The sequence below is a fragment of the Fukomys damarensis genome, unplaced genomic scaffold (assembly GCF_012274545.1).
Source record: "Fukomys damarensis isolate Sample0158 unplaced genomic scaffold, DMR_v1.0_HiC HiC_scaffold_7, whole genome shotgun sequence".
Classification (NCBI taxonomy): domain Eukaryota; kingdom Metazoa; phylum Chordata; class Mammalia; order Rodentia; family Bathyergidae; genus Fukomys; species Fukomys damarensis.
The window spans coordinates 7,380,252-7,401,271 of record NW_022900919.1 but is presented as its reverse complement, the minus strand read 5'-3'; the positions used below and the strand labels follow the sequence as shown (position 1 = coordinate 7,401,271).

The following is a 21,020-nucleotide window of genomic DNA, read 5'->3' as shown; positions in this document are numbered from 1 at the left end:
TTCTTTAAAAAGAAACACCAGTATGAAGTGAGCCTTAGCTTCATTTATGGCCACGGCCCTGTAGATGGGGATGGGCAGCTCGGGACTCAGCCTGCACCAGGGCACTGGGGAGCGGGACACAAAGCGGCATTGAAGGCCATCGCCAGCCAGAGCCCCGAGCCAGGGCACCACCTCCCACACAACTGGGGGGAATAAAGCCTGCTCTGTGCAGAGCCTCCTGCTCGGGTGCCTGCCCCCTTGGAGGCCTAGCTGCCCGCAGCCGTGCAGGGCAAACCCCTGCATTCTTGCACGCGTTCACTCCCAGCCTGGACGTGGTGCTCACCACGCTGGCCGGAGGGAGGTGGGACTCCAGACAGAGACTTCCAGCCTGTTTGCCTTACCTGCTTTCTTTCCCTAACATCCCAAATGTGGATTTTGATCAACTTCCTTAAAGCTTATTGGTCTGATGTTGCGCTGGAGGCTGTCACTGTGTTACCGGGGACAGCCCGCCCTCTGGACTTCCCTGGCAGCCAGCAGGGCAGCTCATCTCACCAGCACCGGGCCCAGCCCCTGCACTGTCCTGGCTCCCGCTTTGCTCTGCAGATCTTCTCTGGCTCCCAGCCTGTCCTGATCCCACCCTGCCCTGGGAGACGCGCTGGGGGACCACAGGGGCCCAGCATTCGGTCCCTGCAACTTTGCCCTCTGCCCAGCAGCCTCTGCACAGTGACTGCCCAAGAAGTTATGCTGTATTGCAGCTGTAGGGGGCGCCCTGAGGACCCCCGTCAGTGTCAGCTGTACCATGAACACCTCAGGGGGGGTTCATGAACTGAGAATGTGGGTACATTGGGCCAGACGTGCCTCCAGGAGAGAGATGAGTTGGAAGCAATTTCTTTTGGAATTAGTTCAGCAAACATGCATTCACTTGAAGCAGAAAACCAAGTGGAGTCCTGGGGCAACAGAGATGAATGTGACTTAGCCGTTCCCCGTACCCAGCCAATAGAAGGGGACAGTGGTGGGCACGGGGACCCTCCGCTGCGTTCGTGGAGCATTCGCCTAGGGTGGCAGTAGCAGACCCCCACGATGCCCACAACTGCTAACACATGAACAAGCGGTATTCTCAGGAGGGAGGGCACCATGAGGCCTTAGTGGCCTCGAGGAAAACACAGCACCCCCTGCTGCTCACGCTGCAAGAAGGCAGCCCCTTGGAGGTGGCATCTGGCCCTGGTGACCTGCTTGGTGCCATGGGCACTGTTCCTCCATGGCACGTCTGGAGCAAATCCTGCCGCAGGTAGGTGGGTGTGGCTGTACCGAGCTGGGCCTTTGCCACTGCTGGGTCCTGGGCCCCAGGGCTGCTGCTGGCAGACCCAGCCTTTCTGAGGGCTTTGCTCCTTGGGGACACTTGTGGACATCACATGCCTGTCCGGATGTGTAGAGTTGAACCCAATGCCCCCTCTGTTTCTCTCCTGCAATGGGGCTTCACGCGCCCCTGTCTCCTTCCCACAGAACTGCTTCCTGGTGCTGGCAGGCCTGGCCGATGGGCTTGTGGCTGTGTTTCCTGTGGTGCGGGGCGTCCCGAGGGAGAACTGCTCCTACCTGTGCTCACACACAGCCAACAGGTCCAAGTTCGGCATCCCCGACGAAGACGCGCGGCAGAACCCCTACCCAGTGAAGGCCATGGAGGTGGTCAACAGCGGGTCAGAGGTCTGGTACAGCAACGGCCCAGGCCTCCTTGTCATCGACTGCACAACCCTGGACATCAGCAGGCGGCTGGAACCCTACACCACCCCCTCGGTGGTCAAAACGGTCCTGTGCAGCTCAGACTGCAGTGGGGAGGAAGTCGTCTGGTGCCTAGACGACAAGACCAACTCCTTGGTGATGTACCACTCGGCCACCTACCAGCTGTGTGCCCGGTACTTCTGTGGGGACCCCAGCCCCCTCAGGGACGTGTTCCCCATGCAGCCCTCGGGTCCAGGACCCCTGGACAGCCGCATGGCCAGCCTGCGGGATCCCGAGACAGACCGCATCGCAGATGTGAGCATCATGTACAGCGAGGAGCTGGGCATGCAGATCTTGACCCACCAGGACTCGCTGACCGACTACTGCTCCATGTCCTCCTGCTCCTCGTCCCCACCCCACCAGGTCACCAGGCCCCCCTCCAGCCTGCTCAGCTCCCCGGTCAGCAGTGCCAGCACTCCTTTCTCCACAGACTTCGAGGGCTCCGAGCAGCTGCAGGAGCCCAGTGCCACCTCGGACAGGTCTGAGCATGACCTGAGCCCCATGGACGGGGAGCCGTTCAGCCAGCACCTGCAGGCTGTGAAGGTTCTTGCCGTCAGAGACCTCATTTGGGTTCCCAGGTAAGTGTCCTGGATGGGGCGGACATCCTGGGTTGCCTGCTGCTTTCGCCTCAGGAGCAAGGTGGGCAGAAACGAGCGAGTCTATCGGGGCTGCTCCTGTGGCCGGATTTGCTCCTTCTGCAGTCAGCAAATTGAACAATGGGCCCCAGAAAGCTCATCTGCCCACCAGAGAGCTGCAGATGCCACAAAAGGAGAACCACACAGTCCCCTGCTATTAGGTTTCTAACTGGAAAAGTGCTCATCTGCCTTGAAGGCTGTGCCCTTTCTGTAACTCAGTCCCGCAGCCGAAACTGCACGCTTGTTACCTCCTGACAGCCTTTCTGCACCCAGTGCCACTGCTCCCGAGAGTGTGGCTGGCCATGGACAAACCACTTCCCTTCCTTGGGTTTCCTAGGCACGGCGGAGATATTATAGTCATTGGCCTGGAGAAGGATTCGGGTGCCCAGCGGGGCCGAGTCATCGCTGTCTTAAAAGCCCGAGAACTGACTCCACATGGGTGAGATGGAGGAGGGAGGCCACTGTGGGACCCAGGAATCCAGGGCCTGCTCACCAGGTCTCTGGGGATAGCCCAGCAGCCCTGTGGGGGCCAAGCAGGAACCAGATGGGGTCCTTTGGGCAGACGGGGTCCTTCAGCATCCTCCTGCGGGGGCTCAGCAAACACCAGCTAAGTCAAGCTTTGGCCTCTGGCCAGGGCTGCTGCTTCCGGGTGCCCAGTGTCCCTATGCACCATGTGTGTCTCCAGGGCCCAGTGCAGGAGAAACAGGGATCTCTGCCACTGCCTCACTGTCCTTCCTGCCAGGGCTGACCCACCTGCCCATCAGCACCCACTAGAGCCAGGTGACCTGGCCAAGCCTGGGGTGGGTACTACCAGGAGCCATGGCAGTGCCCTCCCTGAGCACTTCTGTAAGGACAGCTTATCCAAGACACCGTCTACGTGGCCAAGATGTCGGGTCACAGTCCCCAACAATATTCCTCACGGACACTCTGGCTCTGGGGCCCCAGGCAGTCAAGTCTCCCTTCTGAAAAGCCCCTCGCTTCATTGAATTCAAATTAAGTATATGTGTGTGTGCACGTGTGTGTGTGCTTGCACATGTACAAAGGAGCTTTTCCACTTCTCACTAGGCCTGTTTTTCTGCAGCATGAGCTGCTGCCCATCTGTAGACAAGGGTTTTCACTTTCCATGGAGTGTGCAAAGATGGAGAAATCCCATTCGGCCTGCTTCCCCCAAGCAGGACAGTGACCAAGGAGACTCCGTGGCAGATGTACTCCCTGGCCTGCCAACGTTGAGCTTTCTCGGTGACTCCTGGGGCCAGTGACTTTTGCTCTCTGAATGGTGCTAGAAACTAGACTGTGGTCTGCTCCTATGCCCTGGCTGAGTGTCTCGTGGCAGGCTTGAGCCAGAGTAGCCCCCAGCTAGCAGATCGGGTATCTGGGATTGGGTGGGTCTGCTGAACCCAGACTGGTCGACCTTGGTATGCTTGCTGTGAGAGTCTCTTAATTTTTACCTAGCGGCCTTTTTCCTATTCATCCCCCAAAGCCAAGTTTTATCAAGATCCAGGCATCCCCAAGAAAGGCAGGACCTGGCAAGGCCTTGGGGGAGTCAGACACCCTGGTTCTGGACACCCTGGTTGCAGGAAGCCTCAGTGCCCAGCAGGACACATGCGGTGGGTGCAGGAGGAGATGCAAACGGCACCTACTCAGTGGCGAGCCGCCAGCCCCACAGCACTCCATGGGCAGGGAGGCTGCAGGTGCCACCTCCTGAGGCCCTAAAGGAAACTTGTACACACAGATCACGCAAAGCAGTCCCCAGCCTTGTGTTTCCTGAGCATGTGGGAAGGAACAGACAGTCCCATAGAACTGCGGCAAAGAAACTGACCAGCTTCAACACAGTCATGGGCCATGCCATGGTGGGAATTCAGACTGATGGCATTTTCTGGGCACTTCAAGGTCTGAAGGCACACATGGAAACGTGTTGCCTTCCAGAGTCAGTCCCTTACAGGCAGAGCCCGGGAGCGGGAGCTGATGCCCTCGGCCTGTGTGAGGTGTACGAAGGCTCAGTGCCCCTGTGGGCCCAGACCGGGGGGCACTGGAACACATGGTCTCCTCAGCCAGTTCTGAGGGTGTGCGGGGGAAGGATCCCACCCCGCCCGACTGCGTGGAGACCCCGAGCGTTTCCTCAGACCCCCTCTTTCTGCAGGGTGCTGGTGGACGCGGCTGTGGTGGCGAAGGACACCGTGGTGTGTGGCTTTGAGAACGAAAACACAGAGTGGTGCCTGGCTGTCTGGAGGGGCTGGGGAGCCAGGGAGTTTGACATTTTCTATCAGTCCTACGAAGAGCTGGGCCGGCTGGAGGCTTGTGCACGCAAGAGGAGGTAAATCCTGCAGAAGAAGCTTGGTGTGGCCCAGCCGGCCGGACTGCAGACTGCAGACTGCAGCCTCCAGCCTCCAGCCTCCCTGCCTGCTGCTGTGCTCCAGGACCCAGAAGTCTGATGGGGTTTTCTCCTAACCCCATGCTGCTAAAGAGTGCTGAGACGTTACTGCCTGCTGGTGGGGTGGGAGTTCTCAGGTCCTGCAGGGCAGTTACCTGAACACACCACCGCCCTATTGCTGGTTTTACAGCCCAAGGGGATACAGTGAGGTCCTCAGGAGGCACCTCTCCTACCCCTCCACTGGCGCCAGAAGCAAGGGAGGGGGACCCCACTGTGGGCTGGGTCCCACAAAAGGAGGCAGGTCCTCCTTGGCATACTGGAGCTGCCCAGTTTTCAGCCCCAAGTGTCAGAAGGAATTACACTAGAGTCTCAGTTGAGAAGCAGTTTGGGCAGGGCAGGAGGAGGGCTGGGCCCTGCCCCTTCCCCCAACACCCCAGCCTCTCAGCTCCAGAGTCCCCAGAGCACGGGGCCGGTTTGGGCAAGCCCAGATCAGGTGTCTCTGCTCAGTGAAGCCTGTGTGGGAAACCCCTAAGCGCACCCTAAGCGCACCGGCGAGGACTGTCACCCAACCTGGGGAATGAATGAGGTCCTTTAAGTGCCGCAGCCAGAAAGCCCAGTGTGAGAGCACTCCCAAGCCCTTGCATTCTTCTCCCACCAACAAAAGGAGAGGGAAACCCCATCCCCGGGGCTGGAGAAAGGGCCTTGTGTTCACAGCCTGGTAAAGTAAACTTGGACGAAGCTGGAGCACAAGCCCTGTTTGTTTGCACATCATAATCTTGTTTATCACTTTAACAAATTAAGTAATATCTCAGCGGTTACCTCTGGTTGTGAAATCACATTGTATGGGGCTTATACCAAATTATGTATTTGCTAAACATTTACTGCACACATGGATGGCAGACTGAAAAGTTAAGTTGTTCACAGGGGACGGGTGGGCACAACAGCAAGCATTTGTATAAATCGTGCACACACACACACACACACACACAGACACACGTGCACACATAGCCATGTCTTTGCCAAGAGTGATCATTGAAGGCTGCTTGATCTAGGGTGGGGAGTTAGGACATGAGATCAAACTCTCCCTTAAGTTCTTGAAACTTTGCTAAAATTAAATTATGAAAATCAAATGTGAGATTTGCTGGGGTGTGCAGGCCCATGTGACTCCTTTTATCTGAAAATAAACAGACTCCCAGAATGCAGCCGTGGACTTGTCTTTTGAGCACTGTGACAGCAGCGCAGGCTCCATCCTTCCCAGGCAGGAGTGGGCACCCCCACTGCTCACTGCCGATGGCCTGCAGCTGCCCCTGGCAGTTCATGGGTCACAAGCCTGGGCTTCCTTTTCTGAGCCTGGGTCCCAAGTCCTCAGGGATGGAAAGTTTGTGCCTCTCATTTCCCTCCCCACTTTCTCCCACACTGCTCCCCAAATGAAGTCCAGTTCCTGTCTGGTGCCCTCCCAGCTGTGCCCTCTGTCACAGACCTGCAGCCAGGCAGCTTTGTGGACACCCAGGCTCCCCCACAGCCCAGACCTCTTCCTCCTGCCATGGGCACAGTCCTGCCCTGAGCTTGGGCCCCTGTGAAGAGAGCCCCACAGAGCCGGAAGAGCGGACTTCTTCACAGCATGTTTAGTAACCATCCAGGAAATGGCCAGTGAACTTGGCTGCTGAAAGTTAGGAATTTAAATGGAAAAATGACTGCATAGTCCAGAGGTGGGCAACCAACTGGGAAAAAATATTTGCAGTGAAAGAGAAAAATAGAGCACTTACATTGCATGCAAAGAATCTGTACTTCTCAATTTAAAAAAGAGACCTATAGGAAAATGGGAAAGGGCTGAACAGGCAACTGTCACAAAGAAATGCAGACTCATAAACTGGCCTCCATGCCAGCCTCCACCCAGCAGTCAAGAAGACAGCAATCATGCCATCTGCCGCCCTCATACTGCAATGACACAAGGGTCAGCAGTTACTTCTTGCACACCCGCTAAGTGTGAGACCCCATCACTGAGACACGGGTTCTCATACAGATGAGAACCTCAGCTTCTAGGAGCTTCCTTCTGCTGTGCAGGGTGACAACACAAAATGACCGAGGCACTGCATTTCACTGACGCTGGGGGACACCTGCCTGGGGAGGTGCCATCTGAGAAAGGCATTTGTGTGGGGTTCTCAAGGCCCCAGGTGGAAGGCTTATACATGCAAAGGCCCTGTGGTGGGGCTGAGCTGATTCACTGGAGAGAACCATGAAAGCTGGAGTGGCTGACTTGTGAAGACAGGAGAGCTCAGGGACTCACCAAACATGGAACTATAGCTGTGAATCTCTGTTGCAGCTTCTGGCAGTTTTAAGCAGGACTCAGACAATCTTTCAAAAAAAAAACCTTGACTGCTTGCGTGGAGAAGGAGAGACCAAAGAGAAAGTGATCTACATGGGATCGTTCATGAAAGGGCATTTGGGCAGAATCTGCAACCATTTCAAATGCACACATACACTGTGACCTGGAAGTTCCACCTACCTATTTAACCCTGAAATATGTGTGACAGTCCTCAAAAATACAGAGCAACGGTGTCGTTGCAGCAATTCCTCATAATGGCTTAAACAAGAAACCTCCCAAGCTTCTCAGGAGGGAGGTCATAAATTTCTGTACGAGTGACAATCTGATGCTCTGCAACCTGACAAGAAAAGGCAGTGCTGAATGCCCTGCCCTGAAATGCTCTCTGAGGTATAGTACGCATACTGTGTCCTTAAAAAGCAACTTGCTGTACAGGGTGTATTTAGTTACCCTTTGTATAAAAAATGTCCCAGAGCCATGCCTGTGCACATGGAAACTATCCGGGAGGATGCTGAGAGCTTTGTACACTTAACAATGCCTCCGGGGAAGAGAATTAGGGCTGGCATAGGAGGAAAGGCCCTTTATTTTCACTTTATACCTTTCCCCTACACTCTGAATTGCATGCATACCGTTTTATGGTGGTGATCCAAGCTGAAAGGGATTTCTGCCCTGGACCCCAGAAAGTGCCTTACCCTGAGTCCATTGGGACTTGGGAGTATCGGGTCTGTCCTGGGCAAGGCCAGCTCCCCAGCAACCCTGTCCTATCGGTCTGACCTCCAGTCAGGGCTGAGCTGAGCTGTAACCACCCTGGCTGTCCGGGCTGCAGACACAGCCCCAGTGGATGTGCACAGGACCGGACAGGTGAGGAGCTAGGGTCAGCCACCCAAGGTCAGTGGGTTCTGATGCTGGTGCCCCCTCGTCCTGGCATCAGGAGAACACACAGCCCTGGAACAGGGTCAAGGCCTCCCCCCCGCCAGCAGACTACACTCAGGCCCCTCCCAAATGCTGCCCTGCAGCCCAGAAAGCAGCGACCTGTTGGATGCGCTGCTCGCTGGCTGGACTGGCACCACCTTCCCAGGCCACAGATGCCGAAGCCTGCAGGATGCTGGCAATGACCCTACCTGGGAGGGGTAGCAGACCCCACTTCTCTGTCCGCCAGGGCCGGAGTGCATGCTGCGAGGCAGGTCGAGCCTCCTGCAGGAAGCATTTGGGCAGCCTCGGAGATGTAACAAACTCCCCAAGGCTCAGGAAAACCCGCAAGCCTGAACTCCCAGAAGTGAGCGTGCTGCAACCCTGGAAGGAAGGAGCACATCTTCCAGCAAGTCAGGGCCTGGGGCCTGGCACTCTGCACCTCTAAACGACGAATGATAGTTCCCATCAGCCAAGTGGGGCCAAGTCTAGGGAGGAAGGGGAGGAGTGCACCAGCTCCAGCAGCACTCTGACGAGCTCTGGGGAGAAACTGCTCACTGCACCTTCTGCTCAATAGCAGACCTTGACAGTGCTGGCACTGAAGTTTCCCAGGCACCTTTGCAGGCAGGCCTGGGCCTGGGGCTGAGCTCCATCCAGGGCTGAGTGGACACGATGGAGAGGGGCTGAGTCAGCAAGAGCCCTCCCTGTTCCTTGTAAGAACAACACAGAGCTCCTCCTTGGGGTGCTGGGAGCCCCCTAGAATGGTGACAGGAGGCGGCTTTCTGCGCCAGCCCTGGCTGCACACCAACAGCTTCTCATGACATCATGAGATAAATAAAATAAACCAAAACTTCCTTGTTATGCCTGCAACTTTCAGCTCCCAGTGGCTACAGCCCAGTGCAGTTCCTTAGTGTTCAGATATATTTTCCACTAACCCTCCCCGCGCACTGTAAGTTCCCACGTGCCTGTGTGTGTTCAGGCAGAGAGGCTCACAGGGTGGCTGCACAGGCCCCAGCACTGACTTCTGCAGCCACGAGAGCAGGGGATGATCTGTGATCTTTCCCTGGGGCAATAAGCAGTCATTTTATACCAAAACACAGTTGTAAAGGGGACTGGGATTCAGCCTCGTCCCTCACCACCAAAGGCCCAACTGTAGGGTTTGATGGCTTTGATGACAAGTTGAAGTCTCACCTTGAGCAAGCTGCCCACTTCTGTGGCCCTGGTTTCTCCTTCGTGAAACAGCGGTGACTGTCCTCCTTCCTTTAGGAGGGGCCAGGGGTCAGGGGCCCTGGCCCTGCACCCACCCAGCCCCAGCCCCTCCGTGAAAGCTTCCCTGAGAAGCAGGCATGGTCCTGTGGCTGTGAAATAGCCCGCCTGTCAGAATAAACCTGTGCTTTCTGAAGTATCGGCCAGACTTTTACTAACTCCTTTGTTTGATAACTGAGTTAATGTGCACACACAAAAATAGACTGATTCATGTATAAGATGATAGCAATATTTGGGGGTCTCATTTGGGGGAATATATTTAGAAAAGTGAAATAAAAATAAGATAAAATTTCCACCTGGCCACTGACAGTTGCTGTCACCCCAGGGCAGTCACCAAGGCTCATGTGCAGGCTGTATTCTGTAGTCCACAGTGGTGGGTCAGTGTGTGGGGTAAGGCCCTGTGACTGGGGCTGGCCTAGCAGTGCTGAGAAGGGACATCTGTCACCTGCATTGCTTGCCTGAGCTGGGGGTGCTCAGGCAGCCTGCATCCTGAGGAAATGACCCACAGCGCTCAGACAACCCACAAAGATGGAGGGGGCCTGGGGCCTTTGTTACCACAGCTCACTCAGCCCATCCTGAAGGACTGATGGCTCTACCTGCTCCATCTCCCCCAGACTGGTAGCACCTCAAGGGACGGGGCAGAGAGGAGAGGATGACCCTGGCAGAGAAGTTCCACTGTGAAAGAAAGGTGTGGGCGGGTGGCCACCTGCCATGTGAAGGTGGAAACATCACAGAAGCTTCAAGAAGACAGACAGGAAGGGACTCGGACCTCTGGGATGGACTCTTGTTGTCATGAGTACGGCCTATTAAAAAGGAAGTGAGGGCCAGGGACTTAGCTCAGTGGTTCCGCCGCCTGCCTTGTGAGCACAAGGACCCGAGTTTGATCCCTGGCACCAAAAATAAGGAAGTGAATGCATACGGTCATCAAAGTTCCATCATCGAGAGTGACCTAAAGAGTAGCGCTTTCGTACATCACCAAAACTTGCACTCTTCTAGGTCTGGAACCTACGACTGAAGCAAGACCATGAGCCTGTGTGCACACATATGCACTTATACAGATACTCACACATGTTCACTACACACATCACACACAAATACTCACCGTACCGCACCCACACGCCTGTACTGTGCACGCAGATGTACACATATGGGCGCACACAACAAAGCGTACAGTGGGCCTGGGACGGGCCGGATATTCAAAGGCTTTTAGGGCAGCAGTCAAAAGCCAAAGGAGCTGTCCGAAGAGGAGCTCGCTCTGGCCAAGCTGTGGTGATTGCTAACTGACTATTGAAATACTACAGTGCAGAGACGTGCACTGAAAGGCAGCGGTGCACAAAGAACAAGTTACTGCAAAGCGTATAAATGGTAGCTGGAATTTAGAAGGGAGCTAGATCTCACAGCACAAGTGCACTCTGCAATCGCTCTGAGGGCTGGAAGTGTGATCCTATAAACAAGTGGGTGCAGTTCCTTCCAGCCATGCATGAGATTAGCTTGTAAAACGTGGCTCCTGCATGGGTAAAAGGAAGAGTGAACATGGGGCACACAGTCTTGGAAGGAGTAGGTCTTGCTGCTCAGTGGCTACCCTGACCCCCAGCGAAAGGGGGTGGCCAGCAGTGATGGCCAGCAGATGCGGAGAGCCGGCTGTCCCCAGACAGTCCTGAGAGAGATCTTCGCACCCGCCCTTGCCACACAGCTGAGGAAGGAACCTGCACTTGGTCTGGTCTGCAGATGCTAGCAAGGTGTGTTTTCCATGGAGCTAGTGAAGCAAATCAGTGTATCATGGAGACACATCACGGGGTGTGGGGAGGATCAGCCCGCAGGCATGCAAAGATCTGCGAAATGCCAGAGTTTCCAGCCACCCACCACTGAAACTGCTGAGCTCTTTGGGAGGAAGACACTCAGCCTGAGGCTGGGCTCGGGTTCCAGTCCTGCCGGAGCAACAGCCCATGGCCAAGTCCTTATCTGGCCACACTGAGGCTTGGCCTCTCCTCCTGGGCTCAGCAGAGGTTGCCACAGGCCTGGGAAGGCGTGGACACCCTGGGAGGAGCTATGAACACCAGGAAGATGTTGGTGTGGGGTAAGGAGGAAAGATGGAAACCTGAGGCCCAAGCACAGGGACAGCTTTAGGGCACAGTGCTTGCTCCACATCTATGGGGCCCAAAACTCTGGGGGGATAAAAACTTCATCTTGGGATCAAAACAAACAGGTGTCTGTACCAAATGTATGTAAGCTCTTGTCATTCTTCACCAAACAATGCGGCATTCCAGCTGTGTACCTAGCTTTTACACTGTGCTGGGTGTTATAAGCATTCTAGAGGTGATTTACAGTATTTGGGAAGACTGTGTATGTTCTGTGCAAATACTACACCACTTTATTTTAGGGACTTTCGCATCTATGGCCAATTTCCTATGGATACCAAGAGACAATTGCACTTGCTATGGAACCCGTGTAATATTTTAGATGTTTTGTCTGTTTCTTAAGGTGCTCCAAACTGAAGTTTGTCTGATATTGCAGACTTTGATTTTAATTAAATGTCTACAAGTGGGATTTAGTAAGAACTTACAATCAGTGTTTAATTGGAGAAGCTGTCAGAACTCAAATGTTGTGCATTCAAGTTGTGCACAGTGGCTCACCATGCCCCTACTTGGAGGACTGAGGCAGGGAGATCACAAATTCAAGGCCGGCCTAGTCAATAGAGCAAGGCCTCGACTCAAAACAAAAATGAATAATAAAAAAAGGCCTGAGCGTGTTAGCTCAGTGATAGAGCCCTTGCATAGTCTGTGTTCAAACCAAACCTAACCAAGCCAAAGTGATGTGTTCGATGTAGAAGCAGCGAGTTAGCACTTAGACGGGTTATCTCATGTTTACTAGGCAGGAGGCTCGCAGCGTACAGACGGTGACCTGATCTACAGGCACCCGGCGGCATCCAGGAGGGCTCACATCTGTCAGTCAGAAGTGGACAGCGATGGAGACGCTTAGGGTTTGTTGGAATGCGCCCATCTCTGAGACCTAGAGGCCAAAGAGATCTGGAGAGGGAGCCATCGTGTCCTGTCTTCCCCACAAAGTACATTCACCCCTCTCCCAGGCTGGACAGCCCCCTCCCCTGCACGCTAAGAGCCCAGAGGTCCCCGAAGAGATGTGAGTGATGGGAGAAAGATAGGCACAGCAAGGCTTCAGGGTGCAGGACGTACCAGCCACCTCTTAGAGGCCGGGACAGCCCATGCTATTTTGGGAGCCTGGACACCTAGGCTTCCTCTCCCTACCTAGTCATGGAGAATGCAGACCCAACTAGGAGCCCACAGCTGGGCACCGTCGCCCCTGAGATCTTGAGCCTTTCTGGGGGGAAGCCAGGGTGCGGTGTGGGAAAGCTGTTTCTGCCATCATCGCTCAGATGTCCTCTCTGGCCAACAGGAAGTCTGACCTGAAGTCACATTCCCAAGAATTGGGAGTTGGGACTCTAGCATACGCATTTTTATGGGCCACAGTTTGGTCCAAAATATCCTCCTAGTTCCAAAGGTTCTGTGGTGGCCTCTGCAATACAACAACCAGCCATGGAAAGATAAGCAAATGAGCTTATAATATAGTAAGTGAAGCAAAGGCACCTCGGGATTCATGTTAATAAGAAATTGTCCACAGTATTTTTTATGTATCATTGTATAGATGAAAATCAAGAAGGACATAGACCAAAGTGTTACTAATGGTAATTTCTGGCTAGTGAGATTAGCACTCATTTTTATTCTTGCCAATGATTGGTCCCAATTCTTTCTTTTGTAATAAGAAAAAAAAGCTATAAAAATATTCACTTTTCATAACTATAAAATTACTACTGGACCGACGGGTGTACAATCTTGTTGTGATTAGTCCGCTTTGGGGCTCTGAGCATTCTAGTAGATAAAAGATACTTTTGTTGGTGATTCAGTTTCCAGAATCCAGATATAATCCTCTATTCAAGTGCTAGCCAGGCATCTCTTTCCTGTGAGGCTGGACAGGAATCTTATTTCTCCCAGGAGAGGCTGCATGAAGCCATTCTGTGGTGCAGAGGACAGAGCCCTCCTGGTGAGACACAGAAGCAGTTTCCCGGAGGAGCCAACTCTCCTGCCTTTGGTGAGGACGGTTGCTGCCCACCCATTCCCGGCCCACGGGAACTTTGACCCTTGAGTGCCAGTGGCATAGGTGCCAGGTCTCGGGAGAGTCTGGTCGGACCCAGGGGCACTGGAAGGGGATTTACACACAAAGGAATTTCAGATCCTCCCGTCTGGAGCACACTTCCCTACCTGCCACTCGCAAGGACTAAGGCCAGGGCCAATGCATAGGACCACCTCTCCCTCTCTTGTGGGCGGTCTCCTCCCCGATGGAGCTCTCTCGGGGGTGCTTGGTAAATTCTGGTGGCCCAGTGTGTTCTGCTATCTCCACTGCCTGGATGTATGGCTGTTATCCAACTCCCTCTGACACCTGTCCCCAATGCTCCTCCCATCCCTACTTCCAAGTCTAGACCAGCTCAGATCCTTGGCTGGAGGCTCCCCAGCCCTCCTTGGGCTGCTCCGAAGAGCCATGGTCCCTCAGTGCTCAGTGGGGCCAGGATGCTCCCAGCAGAACCAACGTCCTGTCCCTGCCCCTTTCTGTGCCCCCACCGATGACAGACAGTTTCTTTCTCCAGCTGGATTGGGAGCTGCCATATTCTCCACCGCAATCTTCATGACCCACCACTCTATAGCCCCCGGCCCGCATTGACCCACTTCCCACCACCAGAAATGAAATGCCCAAGATAACCAGCTTACAAGACAAAAGGCTCCCTTAGTCCACTGTTCTGGGGATTGCAGCCCCAGACTGGGGAGACCCAGACTGGGCATGGGGTGGAGGTGCCCGATGGCAGTGGTGGCGACGGCACAGTGGGGCACCCTTCACCTCATACGCAGGAAGCAGAAAGACCGGACGTGCCAGGGTCCCTGAACCCCCCAAGGGCACATCGCCTGTGACCCAAGCACTGCCCACTGGGCCCCACCTCCGGAAGCTTCCACCACAGCAGCCCCACCCTAGGGTCCCAGACTAACACATGGACCTCGAGAGACACCCAAACCACGGCAGGGCCTTGGCATCCCCGTCTGCACACAGGAGGGCTCTGAGGACAGAACCACGTGACTCGGCGCAGTGGGGCGAAGTAAGAGCAACGAGTGTCCAGCTCATCGAACCCTCAACGCCAGTGATCCATCTCCCTGGTCTTGCGAGCCTCGGATGCATGTCCCTGGGCTGGCAAGCACCACATCACCTGACTCAACTCAACTATTTCACCACATTCCTAAGAAAGCCAAAGCTGGCGAGGAGAGGGTCTGGCATTTCAGAGCCATCATGGAACTTGTATCTTCGAACTCTGGCTGCAGTTGTGATTTTCGACTCCGAGTGTGTGTCCCTCCTGGACTCGGGTTCGGCTGCCTCTCTGGGGTCAGCTGCAACTTCACAGTCCTAGCCCTAGTCCTGGCAGGCAGTGCGTGGTTGACTTTCCAGAAGGCACTTTCTGCCACGTCTGACCCCTGCCTTCCACACCCACACCAGTCCCAGACAAGGACCCTAGACAGCTCTGCATGTGGCTCTGGCATCCACGGCACAGGGCAGAGCCAGCCTCCGCACTTCTCCTGTGAGATGCACTGTGGCCCGCGCAGGGTGAGAAGACACCCACCCCACTGCCCGGAATGGTCCCTCCTTCCGTCCCGCCAAAGCCTGCTGTGATACCCTGCCACCTGCACGGCAGGGCCTCTGCCCAGCGCTGCAGAGGGAGATGAGAGGAGCAGAGATGGGCTGGGGTGGGTGGAACCAGAAATCACCTCCACTTCTGCAAAAGCTGCATCGGGCACTAAAGCCTCCACTCAGAGGTGGCCAGAGAAGTAAAAGCAAATGGACTCATTGTTTGGATTTTATTTATAAAACTCATTTAAATTGGATCTAAAGTACACTGAGGTGTTTGTTGCCCTCACGGAAATGTGTCTGCCCCTCGGTGGACCTGGGGAGTGCACGAAGGACTGGAGTAGCCTTCACATCGGTGGTGACATGTGGAGAACTGTCCCCCAGGGAAGGGGAACCAGTAGCATGCACTCCACAGCCTGCCACACACCACAGCAAGACGAGAGCCCATGACCCCGAGCACAGGGAGGAGTAGCTGGGATGGGGGGCCCTGCTTGGCCCTGACACCCCAAACACCCAGTGCTCCGATGTTATTCTAAACCTCCCTCTTGGGGTTGCACCAAGGACCAGAGGATTTACTGGAACCCTGCCCCAGGGGCTGCTTCTCAATATGGTGGATGGGCAATGTTTGAGGACACAGACCCAGGTTCCAGTCTTGCCTCCACCATTGCCCACCAAAGGCCGGCACAAGTGTCTCAGCCTCAGACACCCCTGTTCCCTGTTTGACAAAGGAGGACAGTGACAGGGCTGCCTTAGCTCCTGCGCATGGTGGGGCACACAGGTGGGGACTCAGGAGGAAGGGTATGTGCATGGAGACCTCCACGGAGGGAGGATATTGTGGGGGGAGGTCACGTCCCTCAGGGCCAATGTCTCTTGGATGGCCAGGGGTTGAGGAAGACGCCACAGCTGCCATCCTAGCTCCCACCCCGTAGGCTGGGTCAGGAAGGAGGCCCCTGAGCCCTTCGTGTCCACATGACATGTCCTGAGGACACCCACAGACTGCAGCTGAAGATCTGTGTCATGCACGCTCATGCACACATGCCCTTCCAGCCTTTGCACACCCAGAGCAAGCACTGCATCTGTTCTCCTGTCTGCTGCTCAAGTCATGGAGGAGACCCAGAGTCTGCGCTTGGCCGTGACCATTCTCATCCTCAGCTACTGCCCACGGCTGTCCCTCAGGCAACAAACCCTAACAAAGTGACTCCCACTGTCCCCAGACAAAACTTCGCCAGGGCCTCACCGCCCCACCCAGAAGATCTGCGTGAAGGTCAGACCAGGGACTGTGAGGACTTTCCAGGAGACAGGAGGGTTGATTCACAATGGCACCCTGGTGGCTGGGTGCAGAGACTTCCCTGGGGTCTCCCCAAGGGTGACATTTTCCTCTCCCAAAAGCCGGTGATAGCAGCACCTCTGGGGACAGGCGGAGGCTGGACCCTGCCTCTCCAACTGCAGTGAAAGAGCTCAGCCAAGCACGGTAACCAGCAGCTGGGGGGGCCTGGCCAAGACCACCCGCTGTTTGCCAAGGTAGAAGCGCTCCGTCCCTTCCCAGAGCCTGGGAGGAGGGAAGTCAGCGCCAACCTCCCAGCCTTCTCCCAGCTTTTTCCCCCACACCGTTTCACTCTCAGGAGCAGTTCTCATGGCCGCGGCCAGGGGGCGCCCCGAGCCGAGCAGCACAGCCCGGCGCTCCCACCAGTCTTTCTGCCAGGCCAGGCCCCACAGGCTGAGAAATGGACGCCCTTGGGCTCCTGGGCTGAGAAGAGCTTGCGGGCGCGATGAGTTTACTTTACCAAGTATTCCCAAGTATGATCCCACCAGGGAGAGAAGGAACCCTTGTGGACCCGCGTGGACACGTGTAAACACAAACCCCATAGAGGCCCGCGGGAGCCCTGTGTGCCTCCGGGAGGGACAAGGGCTCTTCTGGAAACTTTCTAATTGACATCCTGCATTCCATGTGCAAGAAAGTTTTAAAAATGTAACTTGGCTTCTCTGCACTGTTATCACAAGCTTGTGAAATCCGCTCTCTGTGACAAGCACGTGATGTGTGCGTGTGTGTATGTGTGCACTGTCCAGTGTGCACATCGGATGCTGTGCGTACACACAATTTAATCCTTCTCACACGCGGCCCCATGGCCAGGCACATGCCCAGGTAAGGCCGTGGGTCCACTCTGGTGGGATTTGGGGACCTGAGTGTCCACGACACAAAGGAACTGAGGAGATAACGGAGGAGGAGTCAGGAAACTGAGGGAAAAAAATTCTCCTGTGACAGTCTCTGGACAAAGGTAGCTTCTAGAACTACAAAGACACCGGACATTCACAGCTGGGACCTGCCAATCCCTGCTTTGACCTCAGGATTCCTCAGAATTCTGTCACCAAGACAGACATTATTCTGCAAAGCAGAGTCTGCCCCGTACACAGCCAGGGCAGGGGTTGGACAAAGGTGCTGTCCCAAGGCCCCTCGCCCTCAGCCACAGAGGAAGGCCGTCGGTAGGAAGCTTTGGGTCCCTGGAGGACCCTCCAGCCCCTACCCTGCTTGGCTCTGGGGTGAGGTTCTGCCAGGCAGCCCTCATACCAGCACCACAAATCGAGAGCCAAGAAACACAAGGCCCAAAGCCACAGCAGCAGCCACAGATCATGAGGGAGGCTGGCCAGGCCTGGACCGGCCAGGATATCCCACCAAATCCAGTGACCCTTGTGTCCCTGTTTACCCTGAATTTGCCCAGCTATGGTGAAAGAGACAGAGGTACAAGGCCTCCCCCATGCTGTGGGGCCCAGCACACTACTGGGCCTGTGAGGAACTGCCCAGCAGCTACTAGGCCTGTCTGTGCAGCTGGACTGTGGGTGGGCTGAGTGGAAAGGCAAGGGCAGTGGGTCAGATGGCCACAGCAGATCTCACGTCCCACATCTGTCCCATTCAGAGTGGCGTCTCTGTCCCTCCTCCTTGAATCATGCGGGTCTATGGCTTTTTTAAAACAATAGAACAGGGTGGAGATGGAGCAGCCTGACTTCCAAAACTCAGTCCAAAAAGGCAGTGAGTGTGGGCACTCATTTTTGAAGTCCTGAGCCACCAGATGAGGCCACCATGCCATGAGGGAGCCCAAGCCACACAAAGGTCATCAGTGGAGGAGGAGGGATACCAGAGAAGACAGCTTCAGATGGTTCTAGACTCCTCAACCACGGAGTCTTTGCAGCCAAGGCCTCAGATATTCCAGGGTAAAGACAAGTGTCCCGGATGTGCTGTCCAAATTCCAGACCAGGACCATATTGTGGGGATATACTTTTATATACCACTAAGTTTTGGGGTGGTTTATTACCACACAGCAGTGACTGGAACACGTGGCCAAGAAAGAGGCTCTGCGGCCATCAACCTTCTTACTCTGTCCACTTCCACGCATGCTGCTGGCATCCAGAAGGCCAAGAGTGACTGGAGAACCGCCCCTTCCTCTGCAGGTAATGACCCTTGCTCAGGGACCTGAGTGGTATCGCTCAGGGTACAGCTTCACCATGAGCTGCCATGGCTCCAGGCCCCAGGAACTGACGGCAGCCGCCCTTCAGGCCTGAGAAAGGGCTGGCGACCACGGACTGGCCGCTCACGCTGGCTGAGCTCCAGGGCTGGTTTGCCAGGCTGTGCTCAATGCTTCTGGGCCTGATGGATGAACGAGGGCTCAAGAGTCACGGGTTACTATAGCAACCAATGCCTCTTTAGCACCAAAAGCAAATGACTGCGGCTGTGGGTGTCGAACTCAGAGAGGAAACACACCTCGTCTTTGCCATTTGTTTCTGGCCCAGGCTGCTGCTGGGATCCTTCTGTCACTGGCCACCATGACCCTTCAGGAGTAGAAAGGAGAATGGAAGTTTGTAGGAAAGGAGAAAAGAGTGGCTAGCAGGTGCCTATAGCTGTGGAGGTGGGTTTGCCAGGGGGCTGGGAGCCTGCCCAAAGCTGCCAGCCCAGGGCCCAAATGACCAACAGCAGCCAGGACCACAGGAAGTCAGCAGCTGCCTTTGCTGGCCACGGACTCCCTGCAGGCAGAAGCCCTGAGAAGCTGCAGCACAGACACTTGTATTCTCCCGGCTCCTGCTGAGATGCCAGCCGGGGACTGGAGACCAGGAGCCCCGAGGTGTGCGTTTGGCCTCGCAGAATGTGGAGCCAGAAGCACCCTTGACCTTCTCCCATCCCTGTAAGGTACACAGGAAACAAAGGCCCAGAGAGGCTGCCAGCCCAAAATGTGTCGTTGCCGGGAGCAACCTGGCCACAGCGCTGACCAGCCTGGGAAAAAGTTGTTGCTCACCATGGGGGGTGGGTGTTTGTTTTGTTTTGATTTTTTTTTTTTTAAGCCCAGACCAAAGTAGCTTTTTTAAATGCTGCTCCGGGGCACTGTGCCTCTTGTAGATGCCCTGAAGGGACAGATCTGGGGAGAGTTCTGTCCACAGCATTCAAAGAGAAATGCTCACAGATCTCAAAAGATCCATGCACTGCTACTGCCTCACTTCACACACTTTGTTCTGTGAGCACCCGAGACCGCAGGGTCAGACTCATTTGTGCCACTCTTGTTCCAATGGCAGCTTTCATGTGAGAATGAAGTCAAAAGACTGGAGGTTTTGCCCGCGAGCTGGTGCAGGGCCCTATTTCCTCTTCTGAGGGCAGTTAGGAAATTTCACACAAAGGAGGCTATATTTGTCATTGTTTCATGTTGTCATACAAGTTCGATTTATCGTCACACCACACCCAACAGCGGCACTAGTCCAGGCCTGTTGGTGAGAAGAGATCATGATAGGATGAAAAGCATTATTACAGAGTTGGGGTTTCCCTTCTTTTACAGAAAGCACATCCATCTTCAAGAGGTTCCTTCTCCGAGTGGACTCCGGACTGGAGGCTCCTTCCATCATTTTGGTCCTGAACATTTCATCAAGATATGATCCTGGAGCCCTGCTGAGCTGAGCAGAGGTGACACCTCCCCAGTTCCGAGCTCCCATCACGGTGCCAGAGTAGGCCATTAGGTCCCAGAACCTAATTCTAGCCTCATGGGGCTTCAGCACCCTCCTCATGCCCACTGTGCTGCACTTCCACCGAGGCACCCCTCTGGCCGAGTGACGGAGGCCTGAGCCAGAGGAGGGAGAGAGAGCAGGCAAGCGCTGGGGTGCACTGTGAGGTACTCGCCCTGCTTACTGGACCCATCGCGAACAAGACACAAGAGAGAGATTTCAAAGTGGGTTGAGCCATTCCTACCAGAAATGCTATCCATCAGCTCTTAGGTGGCAGTGGCTCCCCTATATGGATAACCACAAGGGAGAATGCCAATCCCAAGGGAGCAATCCCAACTGGGAGACCATGATGGTCTAGAGGAGATCTGAGGTGGTGAGGGTCAGCAGGGCTGGTGACGAGCTCTTAGATCTGTGGCTTGTCCCTGGAACTGGACCCCACTTCTGGTTCCTGCTGGATGAGGTCAGAACAGAAAACAAGCCTTCACCTCAAGTCTGCACCACCACCTGTCCCAGGGTTTGGGTGTAGGCAGCACCAGGAAGATGAGATGGCATACACAGTAAGGCAGAATGGTAGCCGAAAGACCTGGGAATTATGAATGATATAGGGAGATTGCATCAAAGTGACTGATGAACACACGTTTGTCCTCCTGTTTCTCCCCTAAATTCTGAAAAGTACAGAAAAAGTATAAAAGAAAATAAACTAATTCCTGGCACTCCTATGGAAAAGGGAGTTGTAACTGGCTGCATTTTCCAAGATGGCTATAAGCATACGTTCCATTGCACGTGCTTTTCTTACGAGACACTTGGACTCTTCCCATCCAGCTTTGGGGTCTCTGCTTCTTCTCCTTGAACCTTATGGGTCTGTGATGGCAGCGGAAATGAAGCTGTGTGACAAAATGGTTCATAAAATCTGATTCCATTTCTGCCTGGACCTCTGGCCGTGCTTGTTCTAGGCACCCAGACTCCATGCCATGAGAAAGCTCGAGACGTACAGAGATGATGTTCCTCCTTCCACCCCAGATGGCCTGGCCACCAACTCACTGCAATCCTGTGAAAGCCCCTGAGCAAGAGCTACCTAGCTGAACCTAGTCAACTCCCACAGCCA

The 21,020-nt window shown here is 54.9% G+C and overlaps 1 protein-coding gene and 1 long non-coding RNA gene across 3 annotated transcripts in view; one reads left to right on the top strand and one right to left on the bottom strand.

Moving 5' to 3' along the window:
* The window catches only part of Lrrk1 (leucine rich repeat kinase 1), a 120,643-nt gene extending 114,686 nt beyond the window's left edge, over nucleotides 1-5,957 (top strand). For both annotated transcript variants that reach the window (XM_010611069.1, XM_010611068.1), the window contains 3 exons: nucleotides 1,483-2,333; nucleotides 2,728-2,829; nucleotides 4,531-5,957. In XM_010611069.1, the coding sequence (XP_010609371.1) occupies nucleotides 1,483-2,333; nucleotides 2,728-2,829; nucleotides 4,531-4,708 (1,131 nt within the window). In that variant the 3' untranslated portion in view covers nucleotides 4,709-5,957. The remainder of the gene's footprint in view (nucleotides 1-1,482; nucleotides 2,334-2,727; nucleotides 2,830-4,530) is intronic.
* The window catches only part of LOC104853191, a 61,497-nt gene that overhangs the window by 18,397 nt on the left and 22,080 nt on the right, over nucleotides 1-21,020 (bottom strand). The window lies entirely within an intron of this gene.